The 20,832-nt window shown below is 45.5% G+C and overlaps 1 protein-coding gene across 1 annotated transcript in view; it reads right to left on the bottom strand.

The window, feature by feature from the left end:
• The window catches only part of LOC310778945 (histone deacetylase 4-like), a gene marked incomplete at both ends in the record, with an annotated part of 250,667 nt that overhangs the window by 46,147 nt on the left and 183,688 nt on the right, over positions 1 to 20,832 (bottom strand). Inside the window, 4 exons of the mRNA XM_083639417.1 lie at positions 13,349 to 13,446; positions 13,577 to 13,696; positions 15,729 to 15,816; positions 16,269 to 16,324. Coding sequence (XP_083495543.1) covers positions 13,349 to 13,446; positions 13,577 to 13,696; positions 15,729 to 15,816; positions 16,269 to 16,324 — 362 coding nt within the window. The remainder of the gene's footprint in view (positions 1 to 13,348; positions 13,447 to 13,576; positions 13,697 to 15,728; positions 15,817 to 16,268; positions 16,325 to 20,832) is intronic.

The raw sequence follows: 20,832 nt of genomic DNA on the forward strand, positions 1-20,832 counted from the left end.
TTCTGCGTCTTTACCCATGACAGGAATAGCCCTTGTACTGGGAAATGATCTAGCTGGCACGAAGGTCTGTGTGACGCCTGTTATGAGGGAAACCCCTTATGAAGCTCCAGAGACGGTAGCTTTAGAAAAAGCGTATCCAGAAGTGTTCACCACATGCGTAGTGACGCGAGCACAGGCTCGTGCGACTCTTAAGGAAGATACTGGTGAGCCGGCTGAACCAGATGAAGGCGCGGGTGGCAGTTTTCTTACAAAACTAGCTGAGGTGCCTCAGAGCTCTCAGTTTTCGCGTGACGTCTTAATTCAGGAACAGAAAACGGATCCCTCTGTGGCTGGATTACGTCGATCTGCTGGTAGTCTAAAGGACCTAGAGGATGAGGCCGTGGGGTTTTTTCTTCAGGAGGGCGTCCTGCTGAGGAAGTGGCGGTCTCGTGACCTCCCTGCAGACGAGCCAGGTGCTACGGTCACACAAATAGTGTTGCCGGAAAGTTTCAGAAAAGAAGTACTGCGTTTAGCGCATGAGGTATCCATGGCGGGTCATTTAGGTACTAGCAAAACACAACAGAAAATATGGAGACATTTCTATTGGCCGAAATTGCGAGCAGATGTCGTTTTGTATTGTCGTAGCTGTCATGTCTGTCAGGTCGTCGGAAAGCCTAATCAGACCGTCCCAGTTGCTCCTCTCTGTCCCCTACCTGTCGTGGAGGAACCTTTCTCGCGAGTCTTAATAGACTGTGTGGGCCCGTTACCTAAAACAAAAAAAGGAAGTGAATATCTCTTAACAATAATGGACGTCGCTACTAGATTCCCAGAAGCCGTACCACTGCGATCAATAAAAACTAAGGTCATAGTGGAAGCGCTGCTGCATTTCTTTTCACGGGTAGGTTTACCACGCGAAATTCAGCATGATCGCGGGTCTAATTTCACGTCCGGTGTATTTCAGGAGGTAATGCATGAGTTGGGGATAAAGCAAGTTATGTCCACAGCTTACCATCCTCAATCACAAGGGGCGATTGAAAGGTACCATCAAACCTTAAAATCCATGATTAAGACGTATTGCGTCAGTTATGAAAATGACTGGGATGTGGCGATGCCATTTTTGTTGTTTGCTATAAGGGACTCGGTAAATGAAGCTACAGGTTTTAGTCCGTTTGAACTCGTTTTTGGGCACCAAGTGAGAGGGCCGCTAAAGATGGCCAAGGAGCAGCTCCTACAGTCGGCTGTACAGCCTGAGGCTGCTGATGGGGTTCTGCAGTATGTAGCTACCTTTAAGGATCGTCTGCATACGGCTTGTGAGGTGGCCAGGAGCAACCTAACGGCCGCTAAAGAAAGGATGAAGGCCCAATACGATAAAAAGAGCGTACGACGCACCTTTAGGCCAGGTGAACGGGTCCTGGTATTGCTGCCTATGGGTGGACCTAAGTTGGGGGTAAAGTTCTATGGACCATATGTAGTTCAAAAGAAAGTTAGTGAGTGCAACTATGTGGTGGAGACACCAGACCGTCGACTAAAGTCACGCTTGTGCCACATCAATCTCTTAAAGCCTTATCATGATCGCGACGCTCCCGCTGTGGTGTGTATGGCCGCTCAAACTCCGGTAGATGAGGAGAGTGGGGATGATGAGGTTGAGTTCCGTGAGCCAGTGACAGCTAGGTTTAGGAATACGGAGGCGTTGGCTAATCTTAGAGAGTCTCTAGCGCACCTGCCCCCGGAACAAATGGAGGAGGTGGTGTGTTTAGTCGAACAAAATAAAGAGCTTTTTAGTGACACTCCTGGTCTGACCACATTAATAACCCACGATGTGGACATTGGGGCGTCAACGCCGATAAAACAACATCCGTATCGGATAAGTCCGCATAAATGGGCTCAGATCAGGCCTGAATTAAGTTATATGCTAGAGATTGGAGCTATTGAGCCAGGAACGAGTGAGTGGAGTTCCCCTTTGGTTCTTGTCCCTAAACCAGATCGTACAGTGCGACTTTGTGTCGACTACCGAAAAGTGAACACTGTGACAAAAACCGATGCATATCCGATACCGAGGCTTGAGGATTGCATAGATAAAATCGGCCAGGCTCAGTACGTATCTAAATTCGATCTCTTAAAAGGGTACTGGCAGGTCCCTCTGACCGAGAGGGCCAAAGACGTGTCAGCATTTGTGACCCCTGAGTCTCTGTATCGGTGTAAGGTTCTTCCGTTCGGAATGAAAAACGCACCCGCAACTTTTCAGAGATTAATGAACATGGTGACTGGTGGATTGCAGAATACTGTGGTCTACTTGGATGACGTGGTGTGTTATAGTTCTTCATGGTCTGATCACATGGAACACATCAGGCAGCTCTTTGACCGTCTTAAACAAGCTGGCTTGGTGATTAATTTGCCAAAGTCTGATTTTGGGAAGGGGCAGGTCACATATTTAGGGCACCACGTAGGCCAAGGTTCTGTGAGCCCAAGGACTGCCAAAGTGCAGGCCATATTAGAGATGCCAGTCCCGAACACGAAACGGAAGCTCATGCGCCTGTTGGGCATGTGTGGGTTTTATAGACGGTTTGTGGATAATTTTGCTGCTGTAACATCGCCACTCACAGACCTGTTAAGACGGGGAGTCAAATTTCGGTGGTCAATGGCATGTGATGCTGCACTGGAAGGGGTGAAGTCGATCCTCGCTAGCGAGCCGGTGCTGGCAGCGCCAAATTTTGATTTACCATTCAAACTTGCAGTCGATGCGTGTGACGTCGGCATAGGGGCCGTGTTGCTGCAGACCGATGTGTCTGGAGTGGACAGGCCTATTGCCTACTTCTCCAAAAAGCTAAATCGTCATCAGAGGCGCTATTCGACTATCGAAAAGGAGGCCCTAGCCCTAGTCCTAGCTGTCCAACACTTTGAGGTGTACGTTTCTAGTGCTGGAGGCGACCTTGTCGTTCTGACTGATCATAACCCACTCACCTTTTTAGCGAGGTTCAAGACATCTAGTCAGAGGGTATTTCGTTGGAGCCTGATCCTGCAGCCTTATAATATAACCGTAGTGCACCTACCAGGAAAGGATAATGTCATTGCAGACACACTGTCAAGAATCGGATGAGCCTGTTGAGAAGGGCTAGAGAAAAATTCTAAAGTGCATTCTTGAAGATGCGCATATCGTAAGGGAGTTAGGAGTCTGACATAATGACCTATTAATAATCCTTAGATGCTGGTTGTCAGTCACTACTCCAGGATGGTTAGGTGTGCAGTGCCACCAGATTTTACCATTAATAGATATTTTTGGAAGATGGGAAAAATGAAAGAGGAAAAAAACAAAAAAAAAACAAAACAAAGGTGAACGTTTAGATGTTACAGTTAGACGAAAAACCCACGCAGGAAATTAGTTCCCTCGGGGGGTTTTCGTGCTTTGGGGGGGGGAGATGTTACATACGTCCCCTTTCTTTTACTTCCTCTTCACTTTCTTTACTTTCCTATTGGTGAAGGCATTTGGTTTCATATATATTATGAGTGGCGGCTGTATGGAATGTATTGGGGATTATGTATTTGTCCCTTTAACTCTCCTTGGGATTTCAAGAAGATGATGTCATGCCCTGGAGAGTGGCACAGGTGCTGTGCATTACAGAGACAATAAAGATGGCGTCTAGCCAAGCACAAGCAGATGCTACAGGTGGCCTAGCAGTGAGACCAGCAGAAGCTGCAGAACACCTGTGTGAGATGAGGTGAGAAGGGAGAACCAGGCCAAGTACTGGTTACTCCAGGTACCAACCTGACATTGAGCAGGAGAGCTCCGTTAGATGGGAGTGGGCGCTTCACTTCGCCCAGCCAGTTACTCGGAGCCGACTGCCGTAATCATTGGAGAGTCTGAGGACTTCAGGGAGCGTTGTGCAGAAGACCGACGGAGACCCGAAGGAGGACCTTCTCCATTCAACCACCTCCTCACACTGAACAGTTCCAGGTCGAGCGGGCTGGCCGTGTTCGGAGTGACACAACGCCGGTGCTGGCCCAGATTGAGGTCCGACGGGAGGCCATCCACATACCGTTGTTTCGGACCATCTGGTAGGCCGCCAATCTTTTATTAATAATATAAGGAAACCAAATGCCTATTTCTTTCTATTTTCTTCTTCCTTGCTTGCGTGGGAATTAGCTGTATGACTACATAGCTTGATATCATTTCTGATCACACTAAAATACACGTCCGCTAAGAGATTGCGAGCCAATTGTGTAATATTTCTAACTATCATACCATCTAGCAATCTCCCGCGTTCGTAACACACACACACACACACACACACACACACACACCCAACCCACCCACCCACCCACCCACCCACCCACCCACCCACCACACACACACACACACACACACACACACACACACACACACACACTCACACACATTGTTTGTGTATGTGTGTGTGTGTGTGTGTGTGTGTGTGTGTGTGTGTGAGAGAGAGAGAGAGAGACAGAGAGAGACAGACAGAGACAGGATGCAGAAATGGTGGTGTGGTCATGAAGTCTCTGGGGAATTATTTTGATACATTATTTTCTAGATCATAAAATGACTAATAGACAAGAATTAATATGATACTCATCTAGTAGGAATGAGTCCTGACAGACTGTTCTGTTGTTTGATGTTCTGTACAGTGAGACACTATGGTATGTGTCTCTGTGTGTTTGCAGGGGGGATATTCTACATGTAAGTCTAATTGAATGAAAACATTTCTTATCCAACAGCTAAACCCACACACACACACACACACACACACACACACACACACACGCAACTTCAATCTCACTGCCAAGACAGACCATCATTTGTGCTCAGGCAGTACAGCTCCCTGTGTGCATCAAACCCTCTGAACCTCACCTGTACAGGCCATGTTTTGCAACAGGCCCACCCTACCAAAGAGCCTGCTTCCTTCTCTCTCTTCCCACTCATTACTCCTCCTCTGATCCAGGTGGGTGCATTCAGCCTTTCAATGGGGACAGGTCTCGGCATCGCAATTGACAGTTGCCAAGCATGCGCGGATACAAACACGTGGCGGTTCTACGCTCTGGTATCCTCCATCAGCTGCGCCCGTGAGTCGGAGACACGGCGCTACAAGCACGTGAAGTTCACGGATATAGTAGCTAAATCTGTCCATGGATGTTTTAGCAGATATCTTAGTTACATCAAAACTGAGCTCGCAAGGCAGTTTTATGTTTATATGTGTGGTATTTATTCAGTTTGTGAAATCCCACGATCTCTAGAAAGCATTAGCTCAAGTTGGCTGGCTGACTCTAGGTCGTTACTAAGGGTCGGGCTACTGCTGGAGTAGTAAACTAGGTTTCATTACACAGGAGTCTACTGAAGTGACTGATTGTTTCGAGTTATCAGTCACACCCCATATATTTCCAGGGAAACAGTGATTATTATCCAGTTATTAGTCAGACACCGTATATCAGTGGTTCTCAAAGTGGGGTCCGGGGAGCCTCAGGGGTCCTCAGCAAAAAGGTGAATAATTAATTTGTACTATAATTCCAAGTAACACAATGACAGAATGTATGACTATTTTGGTCATGGTTTCATGTACTTTTCTATAATAAAACATCTAAAAGCAAAAATCTTATCAGATGAGATCCTGGGACAAAATGAATGAATGGGTGTCCATGCCATGGTCTAATTTGTGTCAATTTAGAGGTCCTTGACGTGAAAAAGTTTGAGAACCACTGCCATATCCAGGCAAACAGAGCTAACACAAGCAAAAAAGTTTATTTTATTTTGAAAGTTATTTTTTAAAGCGAATTGCTCCACAATATGAATACATTTTGATTACCGTATATCTTTTATTTTGTTGTAAACCCCTGACTGGGGGAAACACTGAACAGGTACTGCAATGCACAACACTACACTTCAAACAATTAAATTGCACTTCCACCCAAAATAATGTCTGCTTGTAAATAATGTAATGCTCTCTTGAAGCCTTTGGAAGGTGTCAGTGGAAGATAGATTTTTTTTAAACACTTCAATCAAAAATGTAGGCTACATTGTAATTAGGACTATGTCCATTCAGTCCTCTCACCAGTGTTGGGGGTAACACATCTGTCTGTAATGAGTGGTGTAAAGCTGTGTTCACACCGAGATATTTATTTTTCGCTCTGTCGCTTGATTCAACCCTTTGGAATCGCTCTGTCGCTCTGTTTAATTCGCTCATCAACAGGCACACGAATTGACGGACATGTGGGGGCTATAACGTTACGCAATGTCATGATATTTGTCCACTACGAGCCACCGTCATTGTTTACAAGCTAAAGCCTATCAGCGTGCTCTTAATGCGAGCTCCATACCGGTAGGACAGACTTCACTTAATGTCAGCTGTCAGCCTGTCAATGCGGTTTGTTGCCACACAATAAACCAGCGGTTTGTTCCAAGCCAGAGTGATCCTTGACTCGCTCTCACACGGCAGCCAATCAGCGTTGAACAGCGAGCGACTGATGCCAGCGTATTTTCGCTCGAGTTGGGATATTTCATCTGGGGCGACGAGCGTATTTTCTCCCTATCGCTCCGTCTCTGCCGCTCGGACACCCAGCGATTTTTCTCCCAGGCGAATATACACTCAATCGCTCGTTTGCATTGACTTTGTATGTAAACTCGATGCCAGCGAAAAACTTTAATAGGTCGGTGTGAACGCAGCTTAACACGATTTCAGACAGACAAGCCCGTCTTTTTATTGTCACACGGTTACACATCAACACATGCACGGAGGGCCACAAACACACACATGCTGACGGTGGCCGGTGAAATTTGTCCTCTGCATTTAACCCATCCTTAAGGCATTATGGTTCCTAAATCCAGTAATAACATTGCAGTTACTAAATGAAACACTGTCATTACATTACATAAATTCTTCAATTATCAGGATTAGCAGGATTAGCAGGATTGAATCTGCAGGATTATGAAAAAAAAACATCAAACGTGTGGTGCTTTTTCATGCATGATTGCGCAACATAACATCAGCTGATTTAAAAGCCATTAATTGCTAGAATGGATGGGCGGGAGGGACGGGGAGGAGTGATGATTGGTTAGGTTTAGGCTAGTCTAGTCTAGTTTAGGCAAAGTCGTTAATGATTAGTGAAGGCTGAATCCACCACTGGCCAATCAATGGCCAAGTGAACGGTTCCCTCCCCTAACCAGCTGGCTGAGAGGAGTGTCCCAGACCCAGAGAAAGCTCTGCAGTAACATAGTGTATCATCATAAGAACTCTCATGGGTCTGGCGATGAGACTAGGTTTAGGCATAAGGAGTGACAATTGGTTGGTTCAGGCCAATCAGAGGCAGTCGTCCCTCCGGCCAATCATTGTAGCACCAACTTTCATAGGACTCAACAGCTTTTGAGGGGTGGAGATATGCACATTACTTCACATCTCAGGTGATCTTGCGTTGAGTCACGCAAAAGTAATGCAACAAGTAGTGTAACAAATGACTCTATCCAGGGAGTAATTAAAGACACTCTAAAGTAACAAAAATCAGTTTTTCTTCTTGTTCCTTCAGTTGGATGTTTGAGCCTCACTGTGCAGAACGATGTCTGTGCAGAGTTTGACACTAGAAGGCTGTTTTCACAATCATCTGCTGAAAGTGGAAAGTTTATCTGCCCACTGAAAAGGCGATTTTCAATTAGCATGATTTGTGACATCACGAATACTGGAGCCAATCACTGTCCAGTATTCAGCAGTTAAAGCCCTTGCCCTTGTTTGTATGCTGTGATTGGCTAGTTATGTTCTAGATAACCCTGATTGGTTGCTTTGTTTTTAATGAGACAGAAGGAGGGGAAATCATTTTAAGGATTTTAACAAGATAATTTAACATTTTTTTATGGGAAAAACCATCAGACAAATTATAATTCAAAATAGAGTATTTTATCTTAAAACATGACTTTAGGGTGTCTTTAAGTAAAATAAGGCATTGCTTTTTTTAAAGTAATGTGTAATATATTACTTTTTTGAGTAACGAGTCCAACCCCCAACACTGCCTCTGACACACTGGTAGTCAAGCATGGTTGAGATTCATCCACACAGCCTCAGCCACACAATGAAAGGTGTGGCGAGGCCCTTTTTGAAGAAAATATAGATCCTAATAGGGAGCAGTGCTCCTCAAAGCAGCCAACAAAAGGTTAACTTGCAGAGCTCTGAGGCTTTCCCTCTCCGTTCACAAAAAAGTAGAGGAGAGAGAGAGAGAGAGAGAGAGAGAGAGAGAGAGAGAGAGAGAGAGACTCATACACACGCACACTTACACTTCAAAGCCCTGTCATCTGGCACTGCGGAGAGCTGGTTTGAATTAACTTTAATTCTCCTCCTCTCTCGTCTTTCCAAGTTCATGGCGAAAGAGGGAGTGAAAGGAGGAGGGGAGACAGAGAGAGAGAGAGTGAGTGAGTGAGTGAGTGAGAGAGAGAGAGAGAGAGAGAGGGGGGGGGGTGCTTCTGGTTTTCATTAGGGCCAATTTTCTTATCTTTTTTCTCTGTGCTTTCTGGAGGCTCAGGCTTGATCCCCTGCAAATGCAACGTGGCACAGGCCAGTGGAGGAATGGGAAGGTGCTGGCCGCAAGGCACGCATCCCCTCCCACAAAAGAGAGAGAGAGAAAGAGAGAGAGGGCCACAACAAACAGTGGGGTTGAAAGAGAAAGAGAGCGAGCGTGTGTATCAGTGTGTCCGTCCGTGCGTGTGTCCGTCTGCATGTGCTTACATTATGTGTAAGCACACTGATGTGTGTGTGTGTGTGTGTGTGTGTGTGTCTCTGTTTGCATGTGTATTTGAGCAAGGGCTGTGTGCAACTGTGAACATGTGTATGTATGTGTGTGTGCATATGCATTTGTGTGTGTGTGTGTGTGTGTGTGTGTGTGTGTGTGTGTGTGTGTGTGTGTGTGTGTGTGTGTGTGCGTGCGTGCGTGCGTGCATGTGTATCTTTGTGCGTGGCAGATCTATGAGCTGTGGTTGCTGCTGACCTGTGGGGCCAATACATCTTCAGATACTGCTCCGGCCCCAGGGGTCTGAGGTGATACACACCCAAACTCCCATTCTCCTTTCCTCTTTGTTCTTGGACTTCCTCTATAGATAGTATTCGATCAGCATCATCACGGTCACCGCGGTCATATTGTTGACATACCATCCTGCCCGCACAGTGCTGCAGCTGACGACTAGTAACAGCCTTATTGTCGTTTCTGTTGCGTTAAGGTCTATTACAAAATAGCGATGGTGATGACGGCAATAAAAACCACAGGGTTGTTGTTTGTATGCTGCCATTAATGCCTGTAATAAACAAAATAAAAAACGAGGTGAACAGACTTTGCTGTGAGGAGCTGGCAGAAAGTTTCACCTGTCTCTCCTAACTATCCCCACAACTCTCCTGTGCTGATGTATCCTCAGTCTCGTTCCCTTCACATCTGCGGACGGTAGAGATAGCATAGAAACAAACTGCGGGGGCTTTATTGCTGTTATTACTACAGCCATGTATAACGCAGGCCACCATCCTAACACAACAAGAACGGTAATAGACGATAGAGGTAATGCTAACGGCGGCTAGCCTCCTATTAGCGCTGCTCTCACATAGGCTGTCACTAGTTGAGAGCTGCAGCGCTATGTCAACAATATGGCCGCAGCGACGGTGATGACGCTGATCGAATACTATCTATAATGTCAGGAAGATAGAGTGATATCATAGCTTACCCACTTAAATAAATATAATAACATACAAACACGGCACACATAACATTTGCATGCAGGTACACTCAGATGTGTGTGTATATGCAAGCATGCACCTGTCCACATCTGTTGAGTCCTAATCTGTGCAAGAGCTTACATGTACCTGTCCACATCTGCTGTCCTTACAGACCTTTGAAGCAGCTGCTAAAGACTCATCTTTACTCTGTGGCTTTCAATTCAAGCTGAACGCTCACCTCGGCTCCACTTCACTTTATTACCAGCGTGGCGCTGGTATTGTTCTCACCTTGTGAGTCTGTGTGTGTGTGTGTGTGTGTGTGTGTGTGTGTGTGTGTGTGTGTGTCATCAAGGCTAAATCTGGTCCTGGCGTCACCTATAGTATTTGTTAGAGAATGGAATCAAGTTCATTTGGTTTAGGCTATATCAGCTGTTATATATACATTTAGCGGATGTAGAATGGTTAAAATTCCATTCTCTAACAGTATTGTAGCGGGAACTACCACAGAAGCTGTTCTGAGTACTTTCAAGGTCGAGTTTGAAAACGGGCATGGCCCAAGCAACCCCCCCCCCCCCCCCAAAAAAAAAACACTTTACGGGTCTGGCCCACATTCGTTTGAAGTCTCGCGGCTGGTGTGATCCCATCGCAAGATGGTCTCTAGTTGTGTTCATTTCCATGCTGATTGTTTCTTTATTGTACTGATTATTGTAATTATTGTTTTCTTAATTGTGTCTATTTTATATTTGCTTACAACCTGTTAAGCACTTTGGTCAACTGCGGTTGTTTTAAATGTGCTACATGTATATAAATAAACTTTGCATTGGCAATCTAAACTAAAACTAGAACTACTGCACCGCAGATTTATGCCATTAGTTCATTCTTGAGTCCAAATCGCCATTTGAGGCAAATTGGAAGAAATTCCGTCAAGGCGCTCCTGAGATGTTGCGTTACAGAGCTTGGAAATTGGGTGTGTGAGGTCACAGTGACCTTGAACTTTGACCTTTAACCATCAAAGTCTAATAAGTTTATCCTTGAGTGCAAGTTAATGTTTGACACAAATTTTATGAAATTCTGTCAAGGCATTCCTGAGATATGGCGTTAACAAGCTTGAAAATGGCGTTGGAGATGTCACAGTGACCTTGACATTTGACGACCAAAATGTAATCCATTCATCCTTGTGCCCATGTCGACGTTTGGGGCAAATTGGAAGAAATTCCATCAAGCCGTTCTTGAGATATCGCTTTAACGAACTTGGTAATGACATTCATGAGGTCACAGTGACCTTGACCTTTGACCACGAAAATCTAATCAGTTCATCCTTGAGTCCAAGTCGATGTTTGAGGCAAATTTGATGAAACTCCGTCAAGGCATTCCTGAGATATCGCGTTAACAAGCTTGAAAATGGCGTTCGAGAGGTCACAGTGACCTTGACCTTTGACCACCAAAATCTAATCAGTTCATGCTTGAGTCCAAGTCGATGTTTGAGGCAAATTTGATGAAATTCCGTCAAGGCATAAATAAACTTTGCATTGGCAATCTAAACAAAAAAAAGGCTATTTGACAGTGTGTTATCTGTGGAGCCCAGGGACAGAGGAGGGAGGGGTGCTTGGTTAATTGGCAGCCACTGCTCTTTTGCAAGGCCTTTATGGTTGGCAGCTACTAGATGGAGCTGAGCTGAAAGGCTAGCTCATTTGCTGCATCTGCTATTTAAGCATTGCCCATGCCAGTGCTATTGTCTGTCACCATAGATAGACAACAGTTTACTTAACAGTTACAATTCAGATAATGGGTTGAAACTTAGGAAAGTGTGAACATTAAAGCCTATAATGGCAGCCTCTCCTAGTTAGACCAGATGTTGATTTCAAGCTCAGCCAATTCTAATCTCAACGCAATCATTAAAGTCATAAACTTTATTCAAAGCAACTTATCTCATCTAAATGCTGAAATATACCTATAGGCTTGTACAAGCAATTATTTTGTTGAGTAATTTGGGTGCTTTCCATGCTCTGAACAGAATTTAATCAACCACTCTTTATTATAGGAGGGTCTGCAATATATTCATTTCAAGTGTTCAATGATGATACAGTACACAGTTATTCATTTTTTATATACAGTACTCTTTAACGGTCAAAAGTATTAGCTAAAATTGCGAATGATACTCTTTGCTATGCGTCTAGATACAGACAGTGCATAATGCAGTATACCAATCTGTGTGTGAGGCATATTGCATTGGTTTCAGCACTGGATCATAAATAACGTCCTAAGTGTGACATAGTTTATGTGGATGTCAGCGCTGCACGTGCACATCAGAGGAGTAGAGAGAGGAGGATGAGTAGGGGAGCGAGAGAGCATGGAGGGGTCTGGGGTACATTAACGGGCTAAGGTGTGCTTCCGGGGGCTTGCGTGCTGAAAGCGGCTAGCAGACACTGGCCTGTTGGTTTGATGTGTCTGGCTCAGGCCAGATGGACACACGGTCACACACACCGGCTCATCTTCAAAGAGGGCTGGAACCAATCCAGACCTGCTCCCTGCCATATGTTGGTAGGGCAATATACTGTACAGTATATGTGTGAGTGATGTCTACATATCTGTGCCTGCATGCTTGTAGGGCGACATGCTTGAACCTCTGTGTGCATGTCCAGCAATGAGTGTGTGTTTTGCGTGTGTGTGTGTGTGTGTGTGTGTGTGTGTGTGTGTGTGTTTGAGGTTATATATAGCACCAGAAACTGGACCTAATAGAATTCAGGCCTGGCATGAGGAGGAGCTCCTCGCCTACTGTACTAAACGGCCCAGACTACTACACATTACTGCATACTCTCACTACACAGAAAGGCTATGACAGTGGGAATTATCAAAGTGCTGCTATATCCTGGATTACTCACATCATGAGATTATTATGCGCTGCAATCTGGGAACCCAGAGTCTATCAGTCTGACGACTGCCGAGGGTCGCTCTATCGGCTAAACTAAACGGTTTGGTGACTTTTAGACTGAAGAATAAGCTGGTAGTTTGTGGTGTTTTGGGCCAATCTAAAAGGGCCTTAAGACTCTCTGGGACAGACGGACGATATCTCAGGGTTTCCAGGGTAGAAACGGACGTCCGCGGCAAGGCTTCTGCTTCAATCATCGTCTACAGTCTGACGACTTCTCAAATGCAGTTATCTGTTTATACAGTGTAAGCAATGGAAGTGAAACTCTTGGCGCAGACATCCGCCCTACACCGGAAACCCAGAAATATCAGCTGTCTATCGCAGAGCGTTATTAGTCATCAGATGATAGACTCTGGGTTCCCAGATTGTATGTACTTTAACATAGCAATATATAAAACATTGCTAACTCTCTAAAATGTCTAAAAAATGCATACAGTGTATGTGCCATCAGTTACAACAGAGATGCAGCTCCAAGATGAGGACACGTAAATTGAGAGGGATTAGATGCCTCCTTGGGGTCGTGAGGAATCAAACCCGGGACACTTCCAGTCACACCTTCTCTCTAACGGCTAGTTCAGACTAGATGCTACGAGCCCTTAGCGCTCTGCGACACCAGCCCAGATCAGAGGCAAGTCAGCGTTGGCTTGGCTCTCGCTTGTTAAGTGTGAACGGTCCACAGACGGTACTGACGATTGATGAGCATCGTGTAGAGTGTTCCCCAGGCATAAATTAGCATGTGATAGCAGCATCTTACCTGAATGCAGCCAGGTAGTCTGCGTCACCCATGGGAGGCTCCAGTCCTCCAGTAAATGCCATGTTCACATTGAAGCCCAAACCTGCTCCACTGCCCACCTAACAACAAACAACACACGCACGCACACACACACCCACCCACAACCACACAAAATACATGGTACAATCCCATCATAAACAGAGACAGTCAGACAGACAGGCAGAAAGACAGGTAGGTCGGCTTCCTCACCTCGTCGGGTGCTCCACTACCAGGGAAGAAGTTTCCGTCGTCATAGCGATGCACTGACAGGTAGAGGATGTTGGGGTCGCTGTAGAAGGCCTGCTGGGTGCCGTTACCATGGTGAACATCCTAGCAATGACAAAAAGGGACAGGTTGGCCAAAACGGACAGGTGTAACACTCTCCCCTTCTTCAACAATTACTGCAATTAACCCCAATTGCTTCAGTACAGCCACCCAGTCCTGATGGTCAGAAGTGGCTCTAGCATTGGTTGGGATTATCAACAAACACCTGTATTGGGACTTACTGGAAAACATTGCAAAACCGCCAATTAGTCTTTGTTGCTATGACTCAAACGGTCAGCAGGATTCAATAAAAACCTTTAAAACAATTGTTATTCACATTTAGTTGGGCACATGACAGCAATTAAATGACTTCAGTCTCTTTATTCCAAGAATGTTTTCATACACCAGTCTTTAAAATGTCCCGTTGGCTGGAGGGTTGGTGTCCCCGTGCCGTGGCAGGACAGCGAGCTAGCTGGCTGCCCCACAGGTCTCCTGTGACAGACAGAGAGGAAATGAAAAAGCTCTTCAAAGGCTTTGGGGGATGGCCGTGATCGGCCCGGGACGCCACCGGAGGGCACTCCTTCTGGACACAGGCAAGGGTTCGTCATGCCCTCTTTAAAAAATGTTTTTGTCTCGCCTTTTAAAAGACAGAAGGGACAGCGTCTGACCTAAATAACTTTCAAGCCCCTGTCTCCCCGCCATGACAAATATCTGGGTTGCGACTGTTGTACAGTCCTAACAATGCAATAACTGTTTTGGACTGTTGTGTGGACTCAGTGGTCTGAGGCACATATTCCTGGGATGGAGTGTGGTTTATTTCGCACGCACGCACGCACACACACGCACGCACGCACACACACACACACACACACACACACACACACACACACACACACACACACACACACACACACACACACACACACCTCCCCCTGAGAAGAAAAAAACAATCTGTAAAAAATAAATAAATCATGAAAACATAATGTGACAATGCCTATTGTTAGCAAAAATGAGATGTTACACAGTCACCAAGGGAACAAAACCCGCAAGTAATAAAAACATTTTACCAGTGGCTGAGCTGACAAATGTATTTTTTTAAACATTTGCTAGAACGTCTGTACTTTACCTTAGCATGAAGCACAGCATCCCTTTCCAAGAATCTTTAATTTGATTATTCATAGTGTTTCCTGGTGATGAGGTGACTATAGTGACCCCACATATAGTTTGACAGTTATTGAGAGCTGATTTGAGTTAAGTTGTGACCAGTGGTGTCATTCAGGCACAAATAACATCACTCGGCCACAACTTAACTGAAATCAACTCTCAATAACTGTCAAACTAAATTAATCCCTACAAAACTGTTTACAGTGTGTGAGATAATGTGCAAAATAAATCAGCATTGTTTTTTGGTGAAGTTCTCCTTTAAATGGCAATTAGGCTGATAGGAGGGAAGACAGTAGCATACATCATATGCCCAAGCAGTCGGAAGAATACTCCATTATGCTCAGACACATGCTTACCGTAAATTCCGGACTATAAGCCGCACCTTTTTTCCCGTTTTTTGGCCTTTTTTGGCCCCTGCGGCTTATATAACGGTGCGGCTTATCTATGGATTTTTTCAAAAAAAAAAAAAAAAAAAAAAAAAATCTCTCTTTTTTAGCACTCTTTCTAACTATAAATCCTATATAACTATAATAAGTTTTAATTTCCTCTCTTGCCCTCTTTTCACCACACTGTATGACACTGTGTGCACTGTAAAAAACAACACAGGTGGTGTTGTGTTATGTTGTTTTGTTGAAATGTTAATAAATGGGAGCTTCCTCAAACAGCCATCTCTTTCCCGACAATCCCCTCTGTGCATGAACCCTTACATATGGTAATTAAACATTAAAACACACAAAAAAAAAAAAAAAAAAAAAAAAAAAAAAAAACATTAAAACACCCGCGGCTTATAGTCCGGTGCGGCTTATATAAGAAAAAAATAGTCAACTTTGCAGGTGCGGCTTATACACCGGTGCGGCTTATAGTCCGGAATTTACGGTATTTAATAAGTGGCTATACTCCACTCCAGTTAGCTGGCTTTGTGTGTGGAACTCACCCAATCCACAATGAGGATCTTGCTAACATTGAGCCTCTGCTGCAGGACCTTGGCTGCAATGGCTACCGAGTTGAAGTAACAGAAACCCCTAGGGTGGAGAAAGGGAGAGAGAGAGAGAGAGAGAGAGAGAGAGAGAGAGAGAGAGAGAGACAGACAGAGACAGAGAGAGAGAGACAGAGAGAGACAGAGAGAGAGAGAGAGAGAGAGAGACAGACAGAGAGAGAGAGAGAGAGAGACAGAGAGAGAGAGAGAGAGAGACAGAGAGAGACAGAGAGAGAGACAGACAGAGAGAGAGAGAGAGGGGAGAAAAGTGGGAGAGAAAACCAATGGCCTCATTATTGTAATCCTGACACAAACAAGACATTAAATTCTTAGTGGCCAACAACAGATGAGCGCAGCAGAACTGGGCAGCAGCTAGATGTGAGGATGTGCCTGTGTGTAAGCCCCCCATCCTTCCCCCTGCGACTACTCCCCCACACTGCTGTTGTGAGCGCAAATTTATTCTTAGTCAACTTCCTTTTTTAAATAAGGGTCACTTACATAGGCGTGCTCTCCTCCGCGTGGTGTCCCGGAGGTCGGACAACGGCAAAACCATTCTGTCAAGGAAAACAAAACTCCTTCAAACTCAGAACACCACACACATACTCGCGCCCGCATGCACACACACAAACAAGCGCGCGCACGCACACGCACACACACACACACACACACACACACACACACACACACACACACACACACACACACACACACACACACACACACACACACACACACACACACACAGACCCTGTGCAAGTCTGCTCTGTCTGACCTGGAATCCTCTCACAACTCATGTGTAATTGTTTTGGCTTTGACAGGCTGGGGGGTCAGATGATGGTGAGATATCTCCCTCTCTTTCACACATTCACTCCCACGCACAGACACTGTACCACTGTACGCACAAACACACCCAGAATAATACACACACACACACACACACACACACACACGCAGACACAAAATACATCCGTAGAGTATGCTCACTATATTAAACTCCCCAGCCCCTTGTCAAATTCAGTTCAGTTAAATTCAAATTCCATTGTCCTGTAAGGGAAACTTGGTTTGCAGATTGGCTTTAAAAATACAACAAATCAAAAGAAAACCCACTCATCACCTCATCTTAACCCACCACAATAGAGTTTGTTTGTTTTGGTCAGAGTGAAATGTTCCATGGTCTCTGGTGATTCTGAAGATAGCTGAATCTCTTGGTTTGACCAAGTAACTCTTTTTATAAGGATTTTACAAAACATCTACAGGAAAATGAATGGGGAATGAAATCCATGCTGAACCCGGAAGAGGCGTGAAGGCATTCATACTGTATACAGTACAGCCTCATCACTTCAAGTACCACTGCTTCTTCTACCACAACTCTATACCATTAGATTACTCTTGCTAACTTCACTTAGACTGTAACTCATATTCAATTTAATGCCTATTTAACTCGGACTGTAAATTCACTGCCTATTTAACACGGACTGTAAACTCATGTAAATTTATATTTTATGCCTACTGAACACTTCTCCACTCGTGTATATATTGTATATATTGGACTGCACTTGCAATGTTGAGGTGAGATGTTGAGGCTGTTTTTGGGGGTCCAGTGCGACAGTGTGGGGACATTAGATATATGTTGAGGCTGTTTTTGGGGGTCCAGTGCTACAGTGTGGGGACATTAGATAGATGTTGAGTCTGTATTTTGGGGGTCCACTGCTACAGTGTGGGGACATTAGATATATGTTGAGGCTGTTTTTGGGGGTCCAGTGCTACAGTGTGGGGACATTAGATATATGTTGAGGCTGTTTTGGGGGTCCAGTGCTACAGTGTGGGGACATTAGATAGATGTTGAGTCTGTATTTGGGGGTCCAGTGCTATAGTGTGGGGACAATAGATAGATGTTGAGTCTGTATTTTGGGGGTCCAGTGCTACAGTGTGGGGACATTAGATAGATGTTAAGTCTGTATTTGGGGGTCCAGTGCTACAGTGTGGGGACATTAGATAGATGTTGAGTCTGTATTTGGGGGTCCAGTGCTACAGTGCGGGGACATTAGATATATGTTGAGGCTGTTTTTGGGGGTCCACTGCTACAGTGTGGGGACATTACATATATGTTGAGGCTGTTTTTGGGGGTCCAGTGCTACAGTGTGGGGACATTAGATATATGTTGAGGCTGTTTTTGGGGGTCCACTGCTACAGTGTGGGGACATTAGATAGATGTTGAGGCTGTTTTTGGGGGTCCAGTGCTACAGTGTGGGGACATTAGATAGATGTTGAGTCTGTATTTGGGGGTCCAGTGCTAGCCTGGGTAAACCCATCCCCCACGTGACCTGCTCTCAGACCTGTTCTCAGATAGTGACTGGGAACTGAGAGAGCAGGTCACGTGGTGGCTGGGTTTACCTAGGCTAGTCCAGTGCTATAGTGTGGGGACATTAGATAGATGTTGAGTCTGTATTTGGGGGTCCAGTGCTATAGTGTGGGGACAATAGATAGATGTTGAGCCTGTATTTTGGGGGTCCAGTGCTACAGTGTGGGGACATTAGATAGATGTTGAGGCTGTATTCGGGGGTCCAGTGCTACAGTGTGGGCACATTAGATAGATGTTGAGTCTGTTTTGGGGGGTCCAGTGCTACAGTGTGGGGACATTAGATAGATGTTGAGTCTGTTTTTGGGGGTCCAGTGCTACAGTGTGGGGACATTAGATAGACGTTGAGTCTGTTTTTGGGGGTCCAGTGCTACAGTGTGGGGACATTAGATAGATGTTGAGTCTGTTTTTGGGGGTCCAGTGCTACAGTGTGGGGACATTAGATAGATGTTAAGTCTGTTTTTGGGGGTCCACTGCTACAGTGTGGGGACATTAGATAGATGTTGAGTCTGTATTTGGGGGTCCAGTGCTACAGTGTGGGGACATTAGATAGATGTTGAGGCTGTATTCGGGGGTCCAGTGCTACAGTGTGGGGACATTAGATAGATGTTGAGTCTGTTTTTGGGGGTCCAGTCCTACAGTGTGGGGACATTAGATAGATGTTGAGTCTGTTTTTGGGGGTCCAGTGCTACAGTGTGGGGACATTAGATAGATGTTGAGTCTGTTTTTGGGGGTCCAGTGCTACAGTGTGGGGACATTAGATAGATGTTGAGGCTGTTTTTGGGGGTCCAGTGCTACAGTGTGGGGACATTAGATAGATGTTGAGTCTGTTTTTGGGGGTCCACTGCTACAGTGTGGGGACATTAGATAGATGTTGAGTCTGTATTTGGGGGTCCAGTGCTACAGTGTGGGGACATTAGATAGATGTTGAGGCTGTATTCGGGGGTCCAGTGCTACAGTGTGGGGACATTAGATAGATGTTGAGTCTGTTTTTGGGGGTCCAGTGCTACAGTGTGGGGACATTAGATAGATGTTGAGTCTGTATTTGGGGGTCCAGTGCTACAGTGTGGGGACATTAGATAGATGTTGAGGCTGTATTTGGGGGTCCAGTGCTACAGTGTGGGGACATTAGATAGATGTTGAGTCTGTTTTTGGGGGTCCAGTGCTACAGTGTGGGGACATTAGATAGATGTTGAGGCTGTATTTGGGGGTCCAGTGCTACAGTGTGGGGACATTAGATAGATGTTGAGGCTGTTTTTGGGGGTCCAGTGTTACAGTGTGGGGACATTAGATAGATGTTGAGGCTGTTTTTGGGGGTCCAGTGCTACAGTGTGGGGACATTAGATAGATGTTGAGGCTGATGTAGAGCGAGGTGCGCTGGCCTAATGATGTTGAGTCAGCTGCAGTGGATTAGCAGCCGGCCAGGAGATTATTCTAGAAACAACTACCTCAGTTGGCTAGAGGACGCCCATTAACACAGCCTGCATCATATACTGTATATAGGTGTAAAAGAGAGAGGGGGGGTGAAGGGAGAGACAGATAGACACAGGGAGAGAGAGAAAGAGAAAGAGTGAGAGAGATGGAGAGACAGAGAGGAATACTGTAGGTTTCTGAGATTCTGTGGACTTCTACTCCAGTTGTTGGTGCAGGTGGAATGCTGTCATAGAGCTGTGGAGGCTCCTCAGAGGACCAGCTAGCATGAGTGTGTGTGTGTGTGTGTGTGTGTGTGTGTGTGTGTGTGTGTGTATGTGTGTGTGTGTGTGTATGTGTGTGTGTGTACACATGTGCACGAGGTTAAGCTGAGGGCAATTCACTTCCTGTAAACTTTAACCTTAATTGAAGGGAGTGCATATTTTTATATGTTTTAGTTACTTTTTTCTCCCTTTCCCTAATTTCATTTAAAAAGCGTCTGTGGTCCAATTCTTTTTTTTTAAGCCTGGTATTACCAAATATGCATTGTGTTATATAGAAAGAGCAGACACACATTCTCAGTAATTATACCCACATGTGCAAGACGTATTGAAAGCTAGCACTCCTAGCCAAAAAATCATGGCAGGCTACTGTCTCTCCGAGGAATGTCATTAGTCTGTGGTGTGTCGGCGGCGCTAAGCTAATGCTAAGCGCGGCTGTGGCTCCGCAGGTGGCTGTGGTGTAAGGCTAATAAAGCAGGCCTGTTAGCGGCGACTGCAAGCGCTTGCGGTGCCCGTGCACCAGGCCGCCCCGCTGGGTTCAAACACTAAGCGGGCGCTGCCACAGACACAGGAAGGCTGGCTGGTGGGCAAGGCAGGATGGCAGTAGGGGGGGCTGTCTGTCTGGGAGGTGCTAATAAGAGCTTTGGGGATGGGTGGGGGCGCATTCCTCCATCACTAAGTGTTGGGAGGTGGGGATGGGTGGCAGCGCACTCAAGGTGTTTGCAGTGTTAGCGGCTAAGGCTATGGTTAGTTCATTAACATCCATTACTCAATACTGGCTAACTCTTTAACGTGTTAGCCGCTAACATCTTTGTGGATGTGGATGCTGTAAATGGTCTAGACTCTACAATAAGACAGATATTCATAATCAACCTAATGTGCTAGTAGTAGAGCATGCTTAAACCAGAGATAGATAGATAGATAAGGAGCCTAGAGAAAGCATGTTCCACCCCTTCCTCTCTGTCTGAACTGGTAACAGCAGACATGAACAAGACTGGAAGAAGGCAGGAAC

Source organism: Poromitra crassiceps, assembly GCF_964638095.1.
Source record: "Poromitra crassiceps genome assembly, chromosome: 6".
Taxonomy (NCBI): domain Eukaryota; kingdom Metazoa; phylum Chordata; class Actinopteri; order Beryciformes; family Melamphaidae; genus Poromitra; species Poromitra crassiceps.